This window comes from Prosopis cineraria, unplaced genomic scaffold (genome assembly GCF_029017545.1).
Source record: "Prosopis cineraria cultivar Desert tree isolate PC_DT_omini unplaced genomic scaffold, ASM2901754v1 PC2, whole genome shotgun sequence".
Lineage (NCBI taxonomy): Eukaryota > Viridiplantae > Streptophyta > Magnoliopsida > Fabales > Fabaceae > Prosopis > Prosopis cineraria.
Window position 1 is genome coordinate 37,979,743 of NW_026555333.1, and position 25,283 is coordinate 38,005,025.

Genomic DNA, 25,283 nt, shown 5'->3' on the forward strand with positions numbered 1-25,283 from the left:
GACACATCCGAATACAATGCCTCTGACCTTGTAAATTTTATATTTTTTCCTTAGATAAATGGTTTAAATACAATACAGCGTAACTTTTGGCAGTGTGTATGTACATACAAGCACATATATATTAAATTATAGAACCACACCTTAATCATTCATCTGGTCTGCTTCTAAGTAACTCAAGATGCATGGACTCATGATTGTGGGTTGGCGAATGTGATTTGTGCATCAACTCAATGCATTCCCCAACGGCAGCTGTATGATTATAACCTAAAATGAACATGTAACATGGCAAGAAAATTGCAATAGGAAAGATGCTGACTACTTTACAGAGAATTATTGAAAGAATTTTCATTCAACTACCAACAACCACAATTTGTGCATTCTATGTACATTAACAATGATAGCTAGGACTAGGAAATCACACAAGTCCCTGAAATCTATTCTTCAGCTAAGAAAATCAATCAAAACACATTGCCAGTAATGGGAAACGCTTCAAGCTGAGACAATTGAAGTCAAATATTTACTGGGGCTACCGTTTTGCACACCCTCTATTTCTTATTATTGAAAGATCTTTCGCAAATAAATTTGCCTAAACAACGATTTCCTGTGATCAACAGGCCAAAGATGTTTGTTTTTTAAGGTGTGCAGCTGCATACTCCAAAACTCATCATCAGGCTGGTACTGCACACAAATGGACATAATCTACAGACAGTCAAGCTTGCAACACCACCAAAGAGTAAAGAATGAAGGCTTTCAGGACTGTTTCCCATTCATGACAAGCAAAACCTCACCACCATGAGCAATAACAGAATCCAAATAACTCCTAACTTCATCTGTATCTTTGAAAGCTTCTGGTGAAGCAAGATCACTGTCCAAGTTGTACCAGACCCCATCAATCCTCCTCAATGCAACCCAGTGTCGACTTTTCCAAATGCCATAAATCCTCTTAACTGGGACATTAAGCACGATCCCCATAAAACTTCCATCAGGTTCATTGAGATCAATAGAGGATGCTCCATTACGACGATCATGCCAGACTACACTCTTCCCTCTTTCATCTAGAGCCGCAATCAGAACATTTACGTCATAGTTTCCAGTCAAGACATTATGATGGGGCTTAAAAACAACTGATAATGGTGTCCAGTCTGCTCTTTCAGGGTCATCAAGCGTGAGTTTTTCAGAAATGGCATTCAATCCTGCCCGAGTAAAGGCATCCTTTTCCTGGATAGAAGAGAAACAATTAATTTACTTCCCAGCTGATACTTAGAAATCTTTAACAAACCGAATTATATTATCTTCTAAGGGGCACAAAGCGAAGAGTTTCTGATAAACTTCTACCCATTTGAAATTCAAGAATAAAGGTAAAGTTTGATTTGATTGCAGCCGTTTCTCGTGAAACAAGTAACGAAGTTAAAAGAGTTACTATACGTATGAAAGACAAAGGGATTACGAAATAGGCACCTGAAAGAGATTGTTCAGACAATGTAATAGGCAATACTGCAGCCTTTGAGTTTCATGATATACTTGGGAATCTTCGCTTGCCATCTCCAGTATCCACTATACAATTGTCACAGAAATCAAGAAACTTGAAAGGAAGAATTGCAAGGATCTATATATAACCTTCAAAAACTGGAACCTGCAGAAGATATGTTGAAAGAGAATATTTAAGTTATTGAAAGGATACATTATCCTTTAAAATAAAGCAAAATACGTCGCTATACAAGTATATATAAAGGAAAACATAATGGATACGTACAAATTACTTCTAGTCCACCAAAAGAACAAAGATTTGTAGGAATATGTAAACGATGGTAATGAACTCAGGAAGAGATAGCGTTCGGCTACAGCATTCTGATAATCATGGGAAAGTCAAGAAACACCCAACTTGGCTTCGAAATTGTGCAAGAGCTCTGCAAAGTTCAATTTTCCATTTCATACTCCTACATCATCAAAATTAAAGACGCAATAAAGAACCCTAGCAAAACTAAACAACAAATAAAACCTCTCCAGCATTCTGATAATAATGGGAAAACTCAAGAACCATATAACATGGGTTCGAAAGTATAAGAGCTAGGCAAAGTTAAATTTTCCATTTTATACAGCATCAGAGTTAAAGACGTAATGAAGAATCCGGGTGGAACTGAAGAAAAAAAAAAAAGGGAACCTCAATTGGATAGATTGATAGATAAGATAATTTCAAGTTGCCAGAGGAAAAAAGTTCAAATAAACTCAATCTCCAGCCATTTCGCAAAGAACCAAGAAAACCCAGTGGGGAACAAATTCGGGAAAATGATGCCGTTAAATAAGAGAATAACTCAACCCACTGAATGGTCGACTAGCAATGAAAATGCCCAAATTTTCAGACAGTATATGAGGCTGAAAATCTTGGGCGTGCAAAGTTTCCAAATCCTTTTTTTTTTTTTTTTTGGTAAAGTAATTTCCCAAATCTTTTTTTTCCCAAACAAAATTAGATACGTCATCGTCATTGTCATCGTCGTGGTCATCATCATATTATTATTACTATTATTATTATTATTTTTGTTGTCTAAAAACGATTATTTTTAATTAATTATAAACATAAAAAGATATTAACCAGAGAATAATTTTCATTTTTTCATTTCATTTATAAAACAAAGACACATTGGGAAAAAGAAAGTTCTTTTTATGATGAAGTATGTTAAGGGCGTAATGATGTCGGTCTATCATTAGTTGGTGTAATCATGTTATTTAAATAAGGTGATGAGTCATGATGATAGTTCTTTTATAAGAAGAATATATTACCCAACACATTTAAATACCACCAAAATTATTGATAGTTTAGTAAAGCAAAATGTTATTATTCTTCTTTGTTAAAAGTATTAAATATTAATAGAGATCTTGTGGTATTTAGATTTATTGTGGGAGATTTGTGGGTAATTTTCCCTTCTTATTAATGATCAGGAGTCTATATATGATTTTTAAAAAAAAACAAAATTGCTTATATGTTGAACTAGAAAAAATATATAATGTTTCAAGAAATGTAAATATTAAATTATCTAATTTTTTCATTTAAATCTAATTAACACAAATATTGTGAGAATAAATGAGTCAATAATTAGTTAAGAAACTGCATTTTGAGACGTTGTGAATGTAAATTTAAAGTCAAATTTTAAAATCTTACAAGTAAACACAATACTAATGTGACAAATATTTTTAATTTTATTCAAAACCATAGTGTTATTACGTTTTTTTTTCCCTTGCCATAATCCATCACTTTAGTTATAAATTGAGACATTATTGTAAATTGAGTACACAAAGAGAGCATGAGCATGATTGTTATGAATATATATATATATATATATTGAAAATTTAAAGTAAATAGATTTTTGGAAATAACAAGAACGCATTGAAATACAATTTTTTTTGGTTAAAAAATTGAAATACGATTTTATTGCATAACTATATCTACTCATATAACTTATCACATTTTTCAGGCCAAATATATATATATATATATATATATAACTTGTTACATCTTGTACTTGAGACAGGGCATATTGACTATCTTATCTTATATGTAATCCCCTTTTATTCAGTTAATTACTACTGGTAGATAAATGCATGGTAAAAACTCCTGAATTAGAGGATCATATAAAACTGTTAGCCAAGCAAAAGTTTCCAAAAAAAGATGAACTGACATTGTTCAATGGCTAGCCGTTTGTTGAGGAAAAGATCAAACCGCTTTATTTTATTTTATTTTTCTCCTTCTTGCTAGTCACCAAAATTTGGGGAAATCTGATTTCATCTCTCTCTCTCTCTCTCTCTCTCTCTCGATTCCTTGTAAAGCTTTTCATCTTCCTGGAAAATCCCAAGAACCCTGAAAGATAACCCACAAAAAAGCTGCATTACTCTGCATTTCAATGGCCTCCTATGGCAAGAAATCAATTTTTTTCCCTGATATCACCAATGGGGATGATAACTTGTAACACGCACATATGATCATAGTTCCTTGTTTTCAATCAGATAACGGCTAGATTGTTGAGTTTTCAATCATATATGACCAATTTAGGCATGACTTTTCACATTTAGAGAGAGAAATAATCAAACATGGGTTTGAATGCAAAAGAAATATCACTTCGCGTGTGCAAAATGCTTCTGGCTTTTTACGACAAAAGCTCCACATTTGTTCAAAGGCATCCAGTTGTTTCTGGTTTTTTCTCAGTCTCCTTCATCCTCTACATATTCCTCTCTTACATTTACAGCTTCCTGGTTTACTTGTCCCCATTTATTCTAGTCACTGTCATTTTCATCAGAATCTTCTGGAGTTCTGAGCAACCCCAGCTGAGATATGTCAAAAGAGAGAAGAGAAGGAGTGACTTCAAGCATTCGAGGCTTGCCGGAAAGTATTGCAGAAGTGACTTTGTTCTTGACAGATACTATACCTATTCCTCACATTATAACACAAGTAGAAGAAGAAGTTCCAGAGACAAGAAATGGGGATTGCATGGTGGTAACAATGCTGTTTCAGAGATAAACACGGAGAGCAAAGGAGCTAGCGCTCTTGAGAGATTAAGAGATAGTTCTTCTGATAATGGTGACTTGCCTGCCAAGAAATCTGCAAGTCCTAATCGACAAACCTTGCGCTCTGAACCTTCATTGAGTGATTTGGTTCATTATGGCTTGATGGAAGGAATTAGAGAAGATGAGAATGAAGGGACAAAGGATGATGATAGGATTAAAGATGTTGGATGTCAAAATAATGGTAAGAAAGAGTCCATGGATCTGGTTTTATCAGAGTTAGAGAGAAAATTTAGGATGGAGAGTCTCATTGCTAATAGAAAAGCAAGAAAAGAATTGAAGATGCAGCTGGATAAAGGTGTGAATCCAACTCATCATCTTGCTCCTGTGCTTATTACAAGAAGCAGCAGTTTTAAAGGTTCAAGGAGATTTGAAGTTGATAGAACAGAAATCCCTGATTCTGCGCCATCCATAATTCGACCAGCAAGAACTTTTAATTTTCTCTATAATTCTTCTCAGGAGAAACCTAGTTTCCATCAAGAATCCACTGAAGGGAACCAGAAGGACAAGACAATCTCCGGGCATGAAAGCTTTAGTTTAGGAAGATTCAGAAGATTTCCAGGTAACAACCACTCCCCTGTCCTTGTTCTGTTCAAATATCTCAATAATTAAATAAAATAATTAGAATTGAGTTTAGTGAGTGTACTTGCAAATCCATTGTTCGAGAGTGGGCAGATTCACAACCCACTAGACTCCTTTAGCTTACAAAGAGAACAAATATCTTGGGAGCATGAAGAAGACAGAGAGAATGAGTCTACCAAAGACTGTGGGATGTTGAGTGTGCTGAAGATTGGGTTAGTTCACTTAAATATAGTAAGTTAATTAATAAATTATCCCATAAGATCTCTTGACTTAATCGGCTTTGTGATAGGGATAAAATTGACTGCTAAAGGGTTGTGAGTTGAGTTTCTATCCAACAAGCTCACTTGTATGATTTATCTATCACAGTCCAAATGAGAATCATAAAAACCATTATGTTGTTAGCTCAATAATTAACCAAACTTAAAACTCATAATTAATTAATGTAAATGCACAATTCATAAAATATTCCAATGTGTTCTTGCTCAAATCAAAGGTCAATCCAGCTTGTTTGTCAGTGTTCTTGCTTTGAGTTACATCTTTTAGGCCTAAAAAAGGAGAAAAACGTAGTATTTTCATGAAACTTAAGACACACTTTATTGTTGCAGATAAGGGAAAGGAAAGCCATGACAGGTTAATTGAGCAAATGTTCTCCAAATCTGGTATCTTTGACAGTGATGAAACTAGTCTTAAATCTCCCAAACCACAAAGCAATTGTAAGGAACCTGATAGGAATAATGGGTTTGCAGAAATTGATCAGAATATCTCAAGCTTTCAAAGAGCTGGGCTTTCAGAGAAGCCAGGTCCAACAATTAACCAAATGACTCCAGAAAAGTTAATGAAATTTCCAATATCTAAAAGCACTACTATAAATGAATCTCTGTTCAAATCTCTTGCTTCTCCCATTGAGAAGAACCCTGAAAACATGTTCTATGCTGGGAGGCAAATTCATAGAACTCAAACACAATCCATAGCTTCTGACTTACAAGTAGAGGTTTCAGAAGTTGGTTCACCAACAAAAACATTTAATGGCTCTAGTTTAAGCTCAGATGAAGAATCTTCAGTATATGATGGGGACAATGAGAAAGACAATTCATCCGGAAGTGAAGATATTTGGGGAAACTCAGTCCATGTCAGAGAAGTACATGGAATTGGTGATTTTGAGGGTACTCCAAAAGCAAACATTAACTCCAATAAGGACGTGCATTCACCATTTCCTTTACAAGAGATAGATGAAGAAAATTCAGCTGATGTGAGTTCAGTGTCATCGACATGTGAGTTACCAGGAGACACGCCAACTTGTGCAGTAAGTTATGATCAGAACCTTTTTGGTGAAATAAGAGAAACCGTGACGCAAAACGAAACAGCTCAGCATTGGAACTCTTTAGATGTTCCATCTTCCCAAGCAAACTCAGAAAGATTAGAGGTAAATAAATTTGCTTCTTCTATGTAATTCAGCTTTCAAGTATTAGGTGAAGCAATAAAAGACGTCAGATATCAGCTTTGAATAGAAGGTATAAAAGATGATAAGAATGTCCTTTTCTTTTCCTTTTTCTTTTTAACAGGAATGGTGTAACCTTTATGAGAATTACACAGAGGAGGCAGAAGAAGTTAGAGACATGAATGATTCAGCAAGAGTTGACAAAGATCACACACATGACAAAATGAGCAATAGAGATTGTGGTATATCAACTCTGCATCAAAAATCAATTGCTGACATCTCTGTTCATTCAAATTTGTCCTTCTCACCAAGATCTGTATTACCAAAGAAGAATCCCACAGATGAAGTTTCTTTACATGCTTCTGATCAACAGAAACATACACAAGTTCCACAATCTAATGGTGACTTCCGTGATTCTCAGGTTAGAATATTGTGGAAGAGATAAGAACAATATGCAGAAAGCTATGAAAAGATGTGTGGTATTGCATGCATTTGCAAACAATAGGAACATCTATTAATAGGTTTATAACTCCTGAAAATCCACATGATATCATCGACTAACTAGTAAAAGTAAAATAGAATATCAGAAATTTCACACTTCCTCTCAAGCTAAAGATTATAAATCAATCATGTGCAAATACCGATAATGATGAAGAAACATGTGAATATGCAATCTTTAATAGATTGGGTCCACCTTGGAATGTCTATTTTAACCTTTAAAACCTCTCTTTATTATGTGCATACCCCAAAACATGCTGATTATTAACTGAAAATAAAACTTTCATTTACTAGACAAATCATGCTGATGACGCTAAATCAGATGTTGAAGTCATGAAAGTTGGTCAAGATAATTCTCTTTATTTGGCAGAAAAGGAAGCCATTGATTTAACAAAACTAGCAGCTGGAACAAGTAGTGCAAACATTCCCACTGAAGAAAAGGTTAGTGATCTGTATTCTATATTAAATGTATGATAGTCCCACATTGAGTACATAGATTAATCACAACTATATAAATATATGGTTGAGCGGCTTGATAGCGGCCTAAACCATTTTGGTGCAAGTGACAATTGTGCTATATTTTCTGGATCTTAAGAGCACTTGATTCCCATCAATTTTCCTTTCCCTTTTCTTTTACAGTATTGAGAGAATAAAATATCATTGACCGAATTAGTTAGGAAAAATTATAAAAATGTATTTTAGTGTAATGTCCAAATATGTCCTAAAACAGGACTTCATGTTCATAACCCTTCTGCCTGCTACATTGTTAGCCTTTTATTTTAAAAATTCATTCATTAAAATTTTTATCCCCTTTTTATAGTAATTATAGTTATTAACAATTCCACAGCCGCTTTTGATATCTATGAATCTAGGACTCTAGCTCAGGGGTCTTTTAGTGTAATGTCCTTGACAATGGTGGGGTTAGATCTCAGCTGAAGGGGTGCAGTTTAATTTAAAATAAAAATATTAATATTATAAAAAATAAAAATGTAATAATTGAAAAATAATTATATACATTACAAGAATGGAGGTGAAAAATATTTCACTAAAAATTTAATACAACAACAACAAACCTTATCCTACTAGATGGGGTCGGTTACATGAATTATATGATATCATTGTGCTCTCTCACTAAAAATTTAATATTTTGTAATTTCATGTCATAAAATTATATTGTTGAGAAAGAAAGAAAAAGTAAATAATTAAAAAAATCATTGTGAAAAATTTGGATTTGTTTTTTTGTAATTAAAAGTTAAATAATGATTTTTTTAAAGGTTGTCTTGTGTAGTGGGTTTAATGTTTTGGGTTTGAATTTATTATGCTTAAGCTAAATTATTATGGATTTGGGAAAATTTTAATTAATATATTTAGATATTTGGTCAAGACTTGAGTGATCTCAAGTAATTAATTAAAGATAAAAGTGTAAAATACAAAAATATAATGTGTAATTGTGTAAAACATTAAATCTCACATTAAGGGGGTGCATCCCCCTCAACTAGACCTTGGTCATGAATTACATGTATGTCCTAAAAAACTTCATGTTCATAACCCTTTCTACCTACTGCATTGTTAGCCTTTTCTTTTAAAAATTCATTCATTAAAAATTTTTAATCCCCTTGTATAGTAATTATAGTCATCAACCATTTTCACAGCCACTTTTGGTATCCATGAACTCCAAAGCAATGAAATTTAGCTGATGCACTTGCATTAATTGAACAGGTGCCATTGAATAAAGAGAAAGAAGTTGAATGCCAAACGTCAATGAACCAAGAATCAGCTGCAAAACCATGTATGGGTGCTAAACCAGTGGATTCAAGACCTTCTAACAACTTTGAATTGAAACAAGATGATTTGAAGGAGAACGAAGCTGTTGTCTCATCCAAATCAGAGAGAGAAAGTGGCAAGTCAAGTGAAACAGAACATTCTGAAGAACCTAGACAAGTAATTCAACCTGAGAATTTTATTATGTCAACTATGAAACATGTTGAACTTCCTCCTGAAGACATGCCTCACAATATGCAGCATTATGTAAGTGGATATTTAACCACATAATTCTTGAAGCCACTAATTCTCAGGTTTGAATTCTTGAAGCAAATTATTGTTTCTTCACTTTCAATGCTAAGCAAGCAAAAAAATCATTGGCATATCAACTATTGAACTAGTCAAGAAGAAATCTAGAAAGATCTCTCAGTAAATTCTCCTTTACTTTGCATTTTTGTATATCTTCTTATGAACAGATATTTAAACATGTCAAATTGTAACTAAAATCACATTGAAACCAGCAAATATATTCAAGGTAATTTTGCAGAAACAGATATAACGTAAATGCTTCAAAAGGACATGTATATTATCATCTATAACATTTAGATACTGGAAAGGCTAATCATCGATGGTTATGAACACTAAAAACAAAAGCAATGGAAACAACTGAGAAAAGAATCCAATATGTTCTCTCGTTGTTATGATTATTAGCAAAAAATGACAGATCCAGAAAAATAAATTGGTGGGGGCATAATTTATATTTAAAATAAATATTAATATTTTATATAAAAAATAATTTTAAATATTTATTGATTTTTATTAAGGATATAACATAATAAAATTAAATGCCAAAAAGAATGCATAAAATAAAAAACATATAATAAAATAAAAAAGTACTTTTTGAGGGGGTAAATTTTTTAGTCCTTTACATCATAAATTTTTATATGGGAGAAGTGAATTTTTCTAAGGGGGCAAGTGAATTTTTTGAAATGATGGGAATAAATGAAATTTTTTAATGAGAGCATATAAAAATTTTGGGATCTTATTATGCAATATTTTCTTGGCTTGTGGGGGCAATTGCCCCGCAAGCCTTAAAATGGGTCCGTCCCTGTCAGCAAATCATGTACATCCACCAAGAAACCCTAATTTCACAGCAATGAAGGTTAGGCATTACAGTAACATATTAGTGATGAGATATTGTCTATGATATAAATTGAACTTCTTACAAGTTGTAAGACTAGCAACTGCAAATCCGATTCAGTGAGTAAGAGGGAAGCTATTGCACATGAATCAAATGAAAATGAAGCTAAGTTTCATCCAAATCAATAGAAGACAGTGACAAGGACATTGATACAGAAAGTGTTGAAAGGAAAGTCAAATTGCCACAGCCAGATGAACCAAATGATAGATCCATATTTGTTGAAGCGGCCTGTATAGTAGGACTTTGATAGGGAGCTAACAAATTTGGACTTTGAGGAGCCTGCGTAATATTGCTTTGACGGGGTAGATAACTATTCAAGATATATACTTGTATGTGTTTTGTGAAGTTGCATACCTTTGTGTAGTATTGTCGGATGAAATGTGACCAACATATACAAAATGGCACTCATTCATTTATTTGTGAAAAATAAATTGAAAGAAAACAAAGGTCAAAATTGCCAAATTAAAAGTCAATAAACCATTATGTCTTAACTCTTAAGTTAAAGGCTAAAGAACAAAGGTTTTGCACTTATAATTCAAAACCTTATCAAGAGTCCATTGTAATGAAAAACCACATAAAAGTAAAGTGTATGTGCTCAACTTACAAAATATTTAGGGTTTATAATTCCCTCAAGTCCACTTAGCAAAACACTCTATCATATGACTTATAACTTTTCTACTATCGCCACCACCTAGTAGCATTTGCAAAATGAATCATAAAGTCTTCTCTAAGGTTGTAATGTCATGATAAAAAAGGAAGGCTCGAAATGTATGTGATAATTCAAGGGGCTAGGTTATAATGATGCCTTTCAAAATTTAACTTAGGATGCAAGGCATATTTGAAGTTCAAGAGGTGAAATTCTTTAATACTTGGATAACAAGATATTTTGTAAGCTAGACAACCTCCTTGTTCTCTTTTTTTTTTTTTCTCTTGTTCCATTCTTTTCCTTTTTTTTTTTTGCCTTCTTTTCTTGCTATATCTCTATTTTTCTGTCAACATTGTGCCTTTCTTTTCATTTTTTTTCTTTTTCTTTTTTGTCTGCTTTTTGCTTTGCTCTTTCTTTTCTTTTTTAAGGGAAATATTAATTATTAAATTTTTTAGAAAATAATTTTATTTGGGTTTGTAGTTTTTATTTATGAAATTTTTTTATTTGTAACAAAATTCTGAGAAACAATTTTGAGAAAATATTGTGATAAAATCTATGAAAATTTCATGTATCTCACAATCCATCTTCTAAATATGATTTATTTTATTTTATTTATTTTTAAGAAAATCTTTTATTTTTAAATACTTTAAAATATATACTTTTGATAATTTATCATTGTGTAAAATAATTTAATTGATTTACAAACCAACGAGGACTCTGATAGTCTCACACAATAAATAAAATAAAATTATATATATGCAATAATTTATCATAATATAGGATAAGTTAATTGATTTATATGTCTGTGAGAACTTCAAAAGTGTCACACAATTAAAAGAATATAAAAAACTTTTATTGATATTCATGTGATACTTTATCACCTTGTATGACAAATTAATTAGCTTAAATACATGCGAAGATTTTGAAAGTCTTTCACAACAAACAAATTAAGAAAAATCCTTATAGAAATAATGAAAAATCAATAAATAGTAATTTGAGGTTTAAATCTTGAAATTTTTCATGAATACCTTACCACATCATATATTTTCAAATGTAATCATGATACCCGCTAGATTTCCTAAATATATATTACAATAGGATATGCAGAGAGGATCCAAATTATTTTCCATCTAAAACTTCATCAAAAATCATATTGAAATCCAACACTCATTTATAGTAAACGGCACCAAAGAAAAACTTAAGGAGCAAGGCTCACACACGCATGAAGACAAAAGAGGGAAAAGAACACAAATGATAACAAGTGGAATTCACGATTCCACGCACACACTTTCCTCAATCGCATGAGGACGAAATATTGTCATTCAATTAAAGGAGAGAGAGGGTACAGGATCTTATGTTCGGCTAGTATTCAAAGGTTCAATACCCATGCTTCAAGAATTCACTTGCTAAAATACTTTATCAATGTAAAAGTATGAATGCCTAAAGTTTAAAGGAAGATGGAATTATCTTTATGAATTTTTTTTTAATTTTTATCTTTTATCCTCTCCCTCACAATTTTCTCAAGTCTCTCTAACTATTTCTTTTATTCTATCTTTGCTTTGCTTTCTTTTATATAGATCTTTACCTATATTTAGGATTTCTCTAGAATTATCAGCAATTTTTATATATTATTAGTTATTATTATTTCAATATTAGGTATTATTTGTTATATTATCTTTTATTATATCATGATTATTATATTATTTTAAAATTTTAAATCTTAATGTTATGTATTAGATTATATTATAATCTGATTATTATATTATTCTGAAATATTAAAATCTTTATAGCCCATACATTATTATATTACATCATGATCTAATTCGATTATATTTGTGTTTTTTTTTATTTTCATATCAAAGACCTATTTTCCTTATTTACTTATTTTCTTGTTATAAAAACGTTTTCTTATTTTTATTCTTATTATTTTATAGAGATTGATTTTATAAAATATTTTCCTCTTTTTCATTATCTTGTGTATTCATTTTTATTTCTTTTTATATATTTTTACAGTTTTTTATTATACTTATTTATCATTTACAGTTATTTTTTTATTGGGGTTCGGATAATTTTATTGCTTATTATTTATTAGCTTTTACTATTTTTATAGATACATTATGTTATTTACTTATTAGGGTCTAGACAATTATTATTTTTTATTGTTCAATTTTATTATTGTTTTATAGATGTTGTCTTATTTACTTATAAGAGCCAGACAAAATATGGTGTTTACAAACGATATAACCAACATGCAGTAACATCACTGGAAATTTCTCACAATAATCTCTGAACCAACCAATTGATCAGTAGCAAGTGACAGACTTGCAACAGGGGACTCAAGAATTGCTAGGTGTTAAAAAGTTTGATATTTCAGAAGGTGAAACAAGCAAGCTACGTTTCAAGAGGATAAAGAAACAAAAGAAAAATATCAACTAATAAAGACTTAAATTTCAAGTTACTGATATTGCAACTATAAAAGCTATAATTCACATATTTTCTCACAATACAAAAACAGAAATAAAAAGACAATAATGTTAGCAAGCATGCTAAACCAGATCTCTGAAAAACCACAAGCCTCACACCTAACTGCAATTACTTCTTTTTTTCAGCCACAAACTGCGGGTTTGTATAATAAATCACCAATTAGATAGAAAAGTTCCTTGAAGATATTTAACCCATACTGCTGGCCAAAAAATGCTTAACCAATGATTTACCTCCTTAACAATGTACATAGTAAATATATATTTTTATACTTTTATGATACAATAGACAAGGGAATGAACAGGAACTAAGTTCTCTTACATGTAATCAATGTTTCTTCTATTGTAGTTGTCATTGTGAAAATTAAGGAGATCTCTATTTAAAGAAGTTTTCACTTCATCACTGGAAACTCCTGCCAAGTTGATTCACCTTGGCTTTTATTGTTTATCCATCGATAAATAATGCAAACAATAGAAAACTTGTTTTTCCATCATGTTTGCTGGATGTCAACTGCATATGAACACAGGAATAAAATCTATTAGGATGTAGGGTGAAATATATTCAAAAAAGCCTGAAAGTGGTCGAAATTCAAAACTTGATATACTTTGTCAATACTATGAATGCCTTTTAAATCGGGAAAAATTGTACCTATAACAGATATTCATGTTTTAGGATTTCTAGTAATCTATTACAGTTATGAGCTTATGGCTTGACCTGTTTGCGCCCCTTTTACATATGAGCGTACAGAAATTAACCCAGTAAATTTATATACTTAAAGAAATTGAAAACAGCCAAGCAGCAAGCATATCTTTTAGGGAAAATCAGTATTTGTGAAAATCATTCGATAGCAAGAGGTTCTAACCTTAAGAAAATCTGGAAAGGGAAGAATCTATTCTCAAACATCAAGCTGAAATAAACCCGTCAATCATTAGCCCAAGCAGAATCATTGAAGAAAGTTTCTAAAGAAACGGATCCCCTGTGTCATAAAATTAAATGATGAAGATTTGTTAGAATGTTGAGGAACCAATACTGATAGAAATTAACGGAAAAATGTAATGTTATATATACAAGGGCTTAAACCTCTGAAAACTACCTGCAATGCAAAGGTAATATCAGCTTCATCTATTTTTAGTGTCACCCTCTTCAATTTATCCTCCCTTGATGGTCCTAGTTTAATAAGCCCCTGAGATTTTCATGTACAAATTCATCATTCTTCTTTCCCAAGCTGGTAACATGCTATGAATGCCAAATTATATCCAATGGCACATTGCTACGTCTAAAGAAACATATTTACAATAAACATTGTCATAGAAACCTGGTCATTCAATACTCCGCACATATTTGAAAATTCCAGAATTCCAACCGGAGGAATTAGTGATGATTTGCATATGCCCGCGTAAGATTTGTACAACTGCATAGGTATTACAATTATAGAGATAAATAAATATTTATGATGGAACTAAACCATTCCATTAATCTATAATGCATACCTCGCCAAGTATTGTATCTTTCTTTGCTCCACGGAAATGTTTCATTGAAGAGCAAAGGATAATCTGCAAGTAGTAAATGTCCAGAAAAGAATATTAACTACAGCATTTTAAACACTGAGAAATGTAATATAGTAATAAAATTAGTGCTGTGATTGGCATGACATAATCCAGTGGCTTGACATCACTTGATTGCACGTTAAGGGCAGAAGCCAGAAAGTTGAAAAATGCTTCGTCACTTTTTCCTCTTCAAAACCTCTCAACTAGTGTCATGGTTAATCAGCCTTTTTTCATTTCATTCTCTTGTCATTTTGAAATTCAATTGGACTAATGGTAACTACTACATAATTTTCTATTGCAGAACACAGTTCTTTTTTTCCTGGTCAAAGCAGAACACAGTTCGTTATTTACTTGAATGAGATGCCTTCCAGCTTAGAAGAAAAAAAATATATTAAGCCAAGGCTCACAATAGCATGTCCTTTATTTTACGTAGGAATATTTACACGTTCTAATTCAAGGATACCTGTTGATGATGTGGCAGAGATTGTATTGTATCCACCACAGGAGATCTATAGGTCTTGGACAAGGCACGAACCATATGATCAATCCTTACCTGCAATTCATTATGAAATTTTTAGCTACAAAGCGAGGGAAAAAAACTCTAATTTTCTGATATTGGAATTAACAGATATTTTGCAAAGGAATTCATATATTTGACAAAGACTAGACGATGAAACTTATTGCAACGACAAGAAAACGTGAAGAGAAATTCTTTGAACAGCAATATTCATAATGTTAACTAAGTGGCCTACATCTTGGACTATTGATGACTCAATCAGAACAGATGCGAAGATTAAATTAAGTGTCGATGTCTTCTACAAAGAACTGGGTTAACTTTGACACAGCATTATAAACAACATGGAAGAGATTAATCAAAACTAAGTATTGGTCAAAATGGGATGCATGCCAAGAGAAAATTCATACGTCCTTTTTTCGGTGGAAGTTTTTACACTGATACTACATTATCATTTAGCTGTCATCAGTTTGCCGTTTAATTGGTCAAAAATAATGAGATGTTGGAACCACGAATTTAAAGCAAAATTGTGAACACTTACAACATCAAATTCAAGGTCAGAAGCTATGTTTTGTTCAGGGGAAGCTCTCTCTTCCAATGAAATTTCTGAAAGGCCAATAGATTCTCTAATTTCTGCCTCCAGCACCTCGATTGCACTCCTGAAAAGCAAATAAACTATTACACACATTCCTTTGAAGGCTTCCACAGTGACCTAATTAGCAAAGCAGATCATGTATGAACTGTCAAATCACCTCTTGCTAGAATGGAAATGTTATCTAGGATGCAAATTCAAATCTAAGGTCAACAAAAGCTGTAGACAAATCCCTTTAAAATTTTAAATTTTTAAATGATTTAAAAACAAGAATCTTAAAATCAAAGAGCACACCACGGTTCCGAATTTCGGAAAGTTGTTGCCCCAAGGCCTCATTAGCAACATATAGGTTGTCCATAAGAAGGGGCTAATTGACTACTGTTTAAATATAGTAAAGCAAAATCTGAATGGATGACTCATTATTGATAAAAGAGTCAATATAATTAACTGGCTCATGTACAAACTTAAGTTCTAACATTTACAATGACTGACTCATTGTGCTCATAGTAGCAGCTAAACAACAATCAGTTGATTATTATTTACAAAATGGCTAACCTGCAAATACAAAGAGCTTTTCGCATGTCTCCAGAAGCAGCTGCAACTTTCTGCAATGCAGTGTCAGTTAGCGTCTATTTATGCTTTCAAGATGAATTATGAAGTAACTTTCCTACAGTCTTCTTATACAGACCCAGCAAACCGCATTATGAAATAACATCTTGCACAAAGAATAATGGTTTTGGGTGGCTATCCGGTTTGGAAATAGGACCTGTTAGAGGGAGGCTATTACATAGAAGACCTTGCGTTTGCATGCGCATGAAACTGAATATCAATATTGAATCGTGCATCAAAAGACCCCTAAAGCACATTCCAGGCCATAGCTTATTCACATATACTATGATCTCGTTCTTATTGGATAGAATGTGGCCAAAACCACTATTAATGAAATTGTCAACTAAGCGGCAAATATAAACTTCCCTAGACAATGCATAGACTTACCCTAGAACAGAGCTCGAGCGCCTGATGTTGGAATACAGTGTAAGGAAGTTCCTGGCAGAGAAGCAGGCAGCTATTAACAAACAATAATCAACAATTCAGAGTAAAGTATACTTCAGCTACTTATATCACTAGTAGATGATTTTTTGCCCCAAATGGTCATAAGGAGGCAAACTCTGGAGATCAAATTAGTTATTCAATGTTCAGATGACTATGATAGCAATAAATCAGCAATAATAATCTTACCCTTAGCCTTTCTTTCAGAATGCTAAGGATCTGGTCTTGACAGTATGCCCGAAATGTTACAATTATAGGCTTGCCTGGAACATAGCGAACGTAAAAAGTTTATATGTAATAGTAATTAATAAAAAAACTGTAGCAAAATAGAAAAGGGCTGGCTTCATCAGTGAGGTCGTCAAGGCGCCATATTTAGAAATCTAAAGTCATGGGAATTCTTTTAGCATAAATTTGTGGAATTGATTTACTTACAGTTCAATGATTTCAACCTTGGAAGAAAACGATCAGCAAGGTCAATTGCATTTGATATCCCTGTAAAAATAAGCAGTTAGGTTGGATGGCCCAATATCTATTACAGGTCAATAGCAATGATGACAAAGTTAGTCAATAACTTTACCTATTAATATACATCTAGAAAATGGGAAAGTGGTGAGCATGAAGAGATCGTGAAGCACAGCCCTATCTTTGGTGATTAGATAATCTAATTCGTCGACCACTATCAATCTGTTGCAACGAAGATATATTAAATGGTGGATGACACTCCAAATAAGTAAACCAACTTCGTAAAATAATCATGAGTGCCTGTCACAATACACGAGAACTTTAATGCTTATATGCAGCAATTTTTAGGGTATGGATACTTTTCTTACATCATGTTCTGGCTAGACGACTTTTGAGAGTACAGGCTCTGGAGTTGTTGTAATGGAGAAGCTAAAGTCTTTTTTCCCCGTGATTGGTTTAACCCAAGTATCTGTCAAAACAAAGGGCAGGTCAGAATGCGTCCATGTTGAATTTACTAAACTTTGCCTTTGATATCCTTACCTTGCTGAAAATGTCAGAGGTACTAGAAAAGGATGTGCAGTTCACAGACAAGACGTCAGGCTGGAGGGAGCCTGCCTATAAATCAGGTTGGCAGTTGTTAGTGTAAAGAACAAAAACCATTACGAGAAGACCATTTAAGTGAAAAGAGGTCAGTCTTCATAAACAAAATTCTCCCAGGAATATCAATTGACATTTCTTGTATGAAGCACTTCGCATGGAATAGATTAACATTATATATTTAGCAAGAAAAAACTTGCAACGTAGAAAGAGAACATGTAAAAAGATAAATTACAGATTTAGAGTGGCTCATAGGCATCGCACCTGAATCATACCACCAAACTAAAGACTGTAATCAAACTAAAATAGTATACCTGTCTAGCCCAATTGACTAAAAGCTCTTTTACTTTCTCCATGGATAACGATTTTCCAGTACCAGGACACCCACATATGTACATGCTGCCGGCCTTCTTATGTTCAATGCATGACTTACAGAACTCGAAAACCATATTCTGCTCGTCTTCACGGCAGACAATTTTAGATGGTGCTGTTGACACGTGCAATGCCTCCTTCACTGTCCGTACTTGCTCACCGTCTGATAATCAATAAAAACAGGTATCACAAAAGATATCAAACAAGTAATAATTCGAAATCATTTAAGCAGATAATAAAAATATCAGCAGCATCTAACTATTGTCGCACTTTCAGCACAGTAATACTAACAACCTTATCCTTCCTATTTGCATTTAAATGTTTTCAGGTGCATTTTTCATTTCAGTTATACATAAATATTGCGAAATCAACAATTCTCAGCAATGTGATAAATATCTAAATGGAAAATGGAGAGTTATATCGTTCCAGAAAAGCCAACACAGGACCTTGTGGTTGCCATGTTTTTTCAAATGGTAAAAGAAACTCCTGCAACCTCCTACAGTCCTGCTATTTCATGTCTCTCTCAGATTCGTTCCCATTTTACAGTCTAGCATGTTCCTTCGATTGGATTATAAAGAACCACTCAGCAGTCAACAAAAAAGTAGCTTACCTTTGGGGTTCCATTTTGGTTTATCAGCAAAACCATCTTGCGGTGGCTTTGACGGCAATTTATGCGATTTGATTTCGTCTTCATTGGTAACCATCTCATTCGCCTACAGATAATGAACAAGCAACCAACTTATTTAGAGCAAACATCCGAATTACAGACTCAATTTCAGTTCTCACTTACAGTTAAAGCACGATTTGGGCGTTCACTGCTACATCGGCGAGGCGATTTCCATTTGGTCGGCGAAGAGACCGGACTGTCCATAATCAGCGGCCCAGCAGATCTCAATTTCCTCTTGCAAGGAGTGGAGTTAGCGTCAGATCGGGCATCAGAAGCTATCCTGTCCGACACGATGGCCATTGTCTCAGAGAGAGCTTCCTTGGCGAGCTTACGCCCGGCAATGGTCGGCATGTGCGGCTAATGAATGGAATCGGAGTGTGGAAACGATGGACGGATCCGGAACTGATCAAAATCGTAAATGACGGGTCCTTAAAATGATTCGAAGAGGAGCGGGAAAAGCATTGTCAAGATGAATTGTTTTCCCGCCAGATGGCGGGTGTTTCGGACCATCATCTTTTAATTTGCGCCCGAAAACAGGTGCAAGAATTGTAATTGTAAATGGGATTAAAAGCCAATTTTATCTTTAAAATATACAAAAAAAGTCACACAAATAAATTTAAATTTAAATATAAATTATTTATATCTCTTAATCTTAAAGATTTTTTTTATCACCTTGCTGTTTCTCCCTTCAATGTTTCTGTTAAGAGGGCTCAATTGAGAATTTTTTAAATATTTTTTATTATAAAATATTACTTATAAGTCTCACATTGTTTTTTTTTTCTTTATGTTTTTATCCCCTCTCTCTCCTCTTCCTCTCAAATCTACAGCTCGTGGCATCTTATTGTCTCACAGTCTCACACTATTCGTCTCTCCCCCCTCCTCTCCCTCTATCTCTCCCTTGTGGCCTCATTCAACTCCCCCTCTACCTACCACCTCCCTTACCTCCTCTGCTATCATATTTGCCTTCCCGAATCTCCTATACCTTGCCACTAGCATCTCTATCGTCACCCATGCAGGATCACATTCTTCGCCCCATGTATAGAGTATGTGAGTAAGGAGAGGGAACTGGAGTGTGTGCCACAAAAGCAAATGCAAATCAAAGTGTGTATGCGAACGAGGAGAGTGTGCCACAAACGCGAGAGAGAGAGAGAGAGAGAGAGAGAGAGAACTGGTTTAGTAAGGAGTGTAGGAGAGAAAAGGTGAATGGAGGAGAGAGAAAGTGATTGTGCAGAGCTTCCAACAAATGATAAGGGTTGGTGGAGTAGGGTAAAGCAATGCCATCAAGCTCTCTTGTTTTTTGCCTCCCAACCTTATCACAGTGAAAATGAGAATGGCACAACAGGGAAAGTGAAGCACAGTGGTGAGATGAATGAGATGGTTGTGTGAGTAAAGATGACGGTGCACTATGGACATGAATTCAATGATAAAGCTGGTAAAAGTGAATGAAGGAAGGAAGAGGTGGAGAAATCATAGAAGGAGAGGGACGATGAGAGAGAGAGATGGGGAAGGAGAGAAGGAAAGGAGCAAGGATGCGAAGCAACAAGGTTGTTAGGTTTAGCTGGCTATCTGGCGAGACAAACAATTAGCTCTAAGGTAGAAGTTGATGGAGTTGCAAAGGAGGCAGTCGAGGCTAAAGTCGATGATGATGGGTTCCATGTCAAAGATGAAGAAGATGTTGGAGGGTTTAATATTTCCATAGACATGTTTCTTGTTGTGTATGAAAGCTATGTGTCGTGCTAATCCTCTTGCTATCTTTAGTCGAGCTTCCAATAATAAGCTTAAGGGGATAACCCTTGTGTAAAGGCAATGAAAGATGAGAAAAAGTGAGAGGGAGGGAGGGAGAAGGAGACAAAGAGGATAGAGAGATAGCATTTTTTATTATTAAAAAATATTAAAAAAATAGTGGGACCCATTAAATAATATTTATAATAGAATATAAAAAATATTTGAATGTAGGCATACTAACAAAAAAATGAAAAAACACAACAGGATAACAGAACAAAAAATATTTAAGGTTGAAAGTTATAAATGGCCCATAAGTTTAGGGTCATTTATGACCATTCGTGTATACTTCAGGGGCAAAATTGACCCTTAACCCTTGTAAATATATAAAAGCTGAATTTGGTTTCCAAATTTCCAATAAAAACCAAATCAAATTAGCTGGTCCAACTAGTTTGATCGGTGATTGGTCACTGGTCCAAACTGCTGCAATACTGTAGGAGAATTGAACAAGAAAAATTGACTGGTTTATTGGCTTGGTTGGTTCACATTTTTTTATTTTTAAAAAAATCATCAAGCGTTGAAACATTGTGATGTGAAATAAGAAAGAAGAGAGGGAAAGAGAGAGAAGAGAGAAGGGAGAAGGGAGGAAGAGGAGAAAATTGCATAATTATATTCAAATGATAAAACTATTTATAAAAGGAACCTTAGCTTTATTTATAGAGTTCTAAAATTTAATAAAAATAATAAAAAATAATGCAAATCTACCTAAAATCAATAGAATATGATAAGATATCTAACTAGTCTAGATATCATATTTTATTTGATAATAGTTAGAAGATAACAAGGATAATCTAGATTTACCTAGATATCTTATTTTATTTAAAAGGAATAAAATCTAAATGCTAAATTGAATAAACTAAATCCTAGATGATGAATCTTGTACAATAAACCCTAAATCAAATTAAATATGATTTCTATCATTCCCACCACTTGAAAGAACTCTCCATCAGAGAGGTAAATAGTTAGTAATTGTTGAACAAACTAGGGTCAATATTGCAAAACTCCTCTATAATGATTTACATGGCGTCTAAATTAGAATGATCCTTTTAGCAGACAAGACATCATTGGATAGGACTTGCTTGAGTTACAATCATCTACTTATCCTTGACAACATCAATGGTGTCAATAGGCGACGTAACAACAAGTAATAGTGGAACTAGGGCATGGTAGGGGCTTGTGGCTATAGAATCATCAAAGAGAAAAGAGGTGGCTCAAAAGTATTTTGATAAAGAATAAGATCCTCAACATTAAACACTGCACTGATAGACATTTTTTTGATGTAAATTTAACAAATAAGCATTAGACCCTAATTTTTTGGCAATAGAAAAGGGTTAAAAGCATGAGCATGTAACTGCTTGAGCTAATTTCTCAGGAAGCGCTTTAGATGCATGCAAGCCATAATGTAGTCTCCAACATCAAATTCTTGGGAACAAAAATGTGCATTGGCAACTAAATTATATGTATCATTACTTATTGTTAACTTATACCTAATCTCAACATGAAGGTTGTGAAGGCGATGGGCAAAAGCTTTGGCTAATTCAAATGTACAGGTCATAAAAGGAATAGGTAAGAGGTCAATAAGCTATTTGGGGTTGTACTCTTGAACAATTAGAAATGGACGTTTACCAGTAGACTAATTAAACAAATTATTATAGGCAAATTATGTGACCGACAATACCGAATCTCAATTTCTTGGTTTATCACCAACTAGACTCTTAAGTAGATCACCTAAACTATAATTGTGACCTCAATTTGACCATCAATTTAAATATGAAAGGCATAGGAGAACCTTAATTGGGTGTTGAAGAGCGTTCAAAGGGTCTTATAGAAATAACTAACAAATTTGACATCTCTATTTGAAACAATAGAAGTGGGTAACTGTGAAGACAAACAATCTCCCAAAAAAATAGCTTAGCAAGATAGGAGGCATTGGTGGTCTTATTGCATGTTACGAAGTGAGCTATTTTTAAGAATCAGTCAATAATGACTACAACTGAATCATGCCCTCAGACTATCTTAGACTCATCTAATACAAAGTCCATACTAATATCTTTTCAAGGTACCTTAGGAATTGGTAAGAGCATATACCACCCCGTATTTCTTTTCTTTACTTTAGATGTATGGTATGTGCGACACTGAGCTATGATCCTAGTAATATCTCACTCGAGGGAGGGCCAATAAAATCTATCCTCTACTAAGGCTATGGTTTTTTTGATACTAAAATATCTAGCTAACCCTCTAGCATGTAATTCCTAGATGAGAAAATCACACACTATAGTACAAGGGATACACAGTATAAAGCCTTGAAATATGTACCCATCTAGGACTAAGAAGTTTACATGTTCACAATGGTGACTATCATTAACTTGTCAATCAAAGTTAGGACAAGAGGTGTAATCATCTTTCAGTCTCTCAAATTCTCTAGTACTAACAGTCAATGTATTCAAAATATGGATTCTCCTACTCAAGGTATTAGCTATCTTGTTCTCAACTCTAGCTCGATACTTCAAAAGTGAATTCTTGCATGAATTTGACCCACTTATCATGTTTAGCATTCAAGTGCTTTTGAGAGCTTAAAAATTAAGCACTAGGTAGTCTGAATACAGAACCAATTATAGAGGTAAGAAATAGTACTTCTAATGCTCTAGTGAGGAGATAATGACACAGAATTCCTTGTCATACATTAAGTATCTTTACTTTGTCTCATTGAGTTTTTCACTAAAGAAGCCATAGAGTGGCCTTCCAAGCTAACGATGCCTCTAATTCCTATACTTGAGGCATCACATGTAACCTCAAAGCAGTTGTGAAAATCAAGTAGTATGAGAACAGAGGCACACAACTTTTCTTTAATGGTTTGGAAAGCCTTTGATGCTGCAAGAGTCCAACTAAATATCTTTTTCTTTAGGAAATTAGTCATGGATGTCATTGTGGTACTAAAGTGTTGTATAAAGCATCTGTAGAAGGATGTTAAGCCATAAAAGCTTCGTATTTCATGTAAGGTCCTCAGTTCAAACCATTCTTGAATGGCCTTGACCTTTTCTAAAGCAGCGGATAGGCAATGTTTGGAAAAAATAAATCTAAGAAAAGTGACTTAGTTTTACAAGAAGGAAAATTTAAGAAGGTTAACATAGAATTGTTCCTTATGAAGAATAAGGAAGACCTGTTGGAGGTGGACCAAGTATTCATCCCTAGATAGAATTATTCCTCACAAAAAATAAGGAAGACCTGCTGGAGGTGGACCAAGTATTCATCCCTAGATTTGCTAAATATTAATATGTCATTGAAGTACACAACTAAGAATTTTCTCAAGTAGGGTTGAAGGATATAGGTCATGAATCTCATAAAGGTACTACGAGCATTTGTTAAACGAAAAGGCATAACCAATCATTCATAATTCATTTTGGTTCTTGAATGCGGTTTTCTACTCAACCCCAGGCCTAATTCGAATTTGATGATACCTACTTCAAAAATCAATTTTGGAAAACCAAGTAGACCTAAAAATTTAAGCCCAGAATGTCATCAAGCCTAGGGATTAGAAATTGATACTTGATAGTTATCTTATCAATAGCTTGGCTATTTACACACATCCTCTAAGAACCATCTTTCTTTAAGGTTAGAAGGGCAGGTATAGCACAGGGGCTAATACTATATTGGATGTAGCCTTTCTCAAGTAATCCAATAACTTATTGGTTTAGATTATCTCTATCTTTAGGGTTCATCCTATAATGTAGTAAGTTAGGAAGTTATGATCTAAGAACTAAGTTTATCACATGTTCATTAAGTGGCAATATTGAAGGTAATTCCTTAAGTGCCACATCTTTAAACTCGTCCAACAATTGAAAGGCTTTGATAAATACAAGATTCATTATTGGTATGGGTTAGGCAATGACCTTTGAAACAACAACAAGAATAATGTTTACCTCATTACTTTCTTGCATAAAATGCTTCTCAATTAGTAAGTGGAGGTTATGACATATCAACTTTGAATCCTTAGAGTTAAGGGTTACTCATAATGCTATGGTTATGGTGCAGATCCATGCCTGAGAAATTAATGTATCTTGTAGATAGGTGTTGAGACAAATTATTTATCTCCATAGATTTATTATTACCCATAATTATTGATTTTGCATTCAAAGTCATGCTGAAATGTTGTAAGAATTCAGTCTATATCATCAAGCCTTTTAGCAAATCAGCAATGATCCTAGTAAGGTCCTTAATGAAAAGTAGATGAGTATGTTTATCTAGTCTATTTGGGATTCAAGAAAGTCAAGTCAGGGTTTAATGTAATTAAGCTTTTTCAAGAAATGTATGATTATTGTAAACGTCACGAATGGTCATGCAAGAGTAAGAGTAGACTAACGTTCAAGTTTGGGGTGGTTTTATCCTAACGGATAAAGGCCCCAATTTTCCCTTACTAAAAAATAAAGACTATATTTAATAAGTTTAATCCTACAAAAACTTAAAAGCTCTTCAAGAATCACACTTATTAAATAAGTAACAATCTAAGTGAAATCTTCACTATGATCTTAGAGAGTTTAA

The 25,283-nt window shown here is 33.5% G+C and overlaps 3 protein-coding genes across 7 annotated transcripts; 1 reads left to right on the forward strand and 2 right to left on the reverse strand.

The window, feature by feature from the left end:
* Positions 1 to 330: 330 nt before the first annotated feature.
* LOC129304200 (josephin-like protein) lies at positions 331 to 2,332 on the reverse strand. Of its 2 annotated transcripts, none has more exons than XM_054943889.1 (4): positions 2,162 to 2,332; positions 1,754 to 1,907; positions 1,459 to 1,633; positions 331 to 1,218 (listed from the first exon to the last, which is right to left on the reverse strand). In XM_054943889.1, exons 3-4 carry the CDS (start codon positions 1,540 to 1,542, stop codon positions 751 to 753), a joined length of 552 nt encoding a protein of 183 aa, XP_054799864.1. In that variant the 5' UTR covers positions 1,543 to 1,633; positions 1,754 to 1,907; positions 2,162 to 2,332; the 3' UTR covers positions 331 to 750. The 2 variants fall into 2 exon arrangements, with proteins under 2 accessions (XP_054799864.1, XP_054799863.1); XM_054943888.1 differs by having other exon boundaries at positions 1,754 to 1,937.
* Positions 2,333 to 3,960: 1,628 nt separating this feature from the next.
* LOC129300659 (uncharacterized) lies at positions 3,961 to 10,225 on the forward strand. Of its 4 annotated transcripts, XM_054939236.1 has the most exons (6): positions 3,961 to 5,116; positions 5,742 to 6,559; positions 6,699 to 6,995; positions 7,367 to 7,513; positions 8,792 to 9,147; positions 10,095 to 10,225. In XM_054939236.1, exons 1-5 carry the CDS (start codon positions 4,084 to 4,086, stop codon positions 9,122 to 9,124), a joined length of 2,628 nt encoding a protein of 875 aa, XP_054795211.1. In that variant the 5' UTR covers positions 3,961 to 4,083; the 3' UTR covers positions 9,125 to 9,147; positions 10,095 to 10,225. The 4 variants fall into 4 exon arrangements, 3 of the variants coding, with proteins under 3 accessions (XP_054795211.1, XP_054795203.1, XP_054795220.1); XR_008590816.1 differs by lacking the exon at positions 10,095 to 10,225 and having other exon boundaries at positions 7,443 to 7,513; positions 8,792 to 8,850; XM_054939228.1 differs by lacking the exon at positions 10,095 to 10,225 and having other exon boundaries at positions 8,792 to 9,230.
* Positions 10,226 to 13,238: 3,013 nt separating this feature from the next.
* On the reverse strand, positions 13,239 to 19,416 carry LOC129303780 (cell division control protein 6 homolog B). Its single transcript, XM_054943298.1, has 17 exons — positions 19,086 to 19,416; positions 18,906 to 19,008; positions 18,238 to 18,458; positions 17,867 to 17,941; positions 17,695 to 17,795; positions 17,442 to 17,548; positions 17,297 to 17,356; positions 17,054 to 17,127; positions 16,811 to 16,861; positions 16,370 to 16,419; positions 15,764 to 15,881; positions 15,172 to 15,261; positions 14,652 to 14,714; positions 14,477 to 14,572; positions 14,255 to 14,344; positions 14,024 to 14,137; positions 13,239 to 13,671 (listed from the first exon to the last, which is right to left on the reverse strand). The coding sequence occupies exons 1-16, from the start codon at positions 19,311 to 19,313 to the stop codon at positions 14,105 to 14,107; spliced, it is 1,560 nt and encodes a 519-aa protein (XP_054799273.1). The 5' UTR covers positions 19,314 to 19,416; the 3' UTR covers positions 13,239 to 13,671; positions 14,024 to 14,104.
* Positions 19,417 to 25,283: the final 5,867 nt, after the last annotated feature.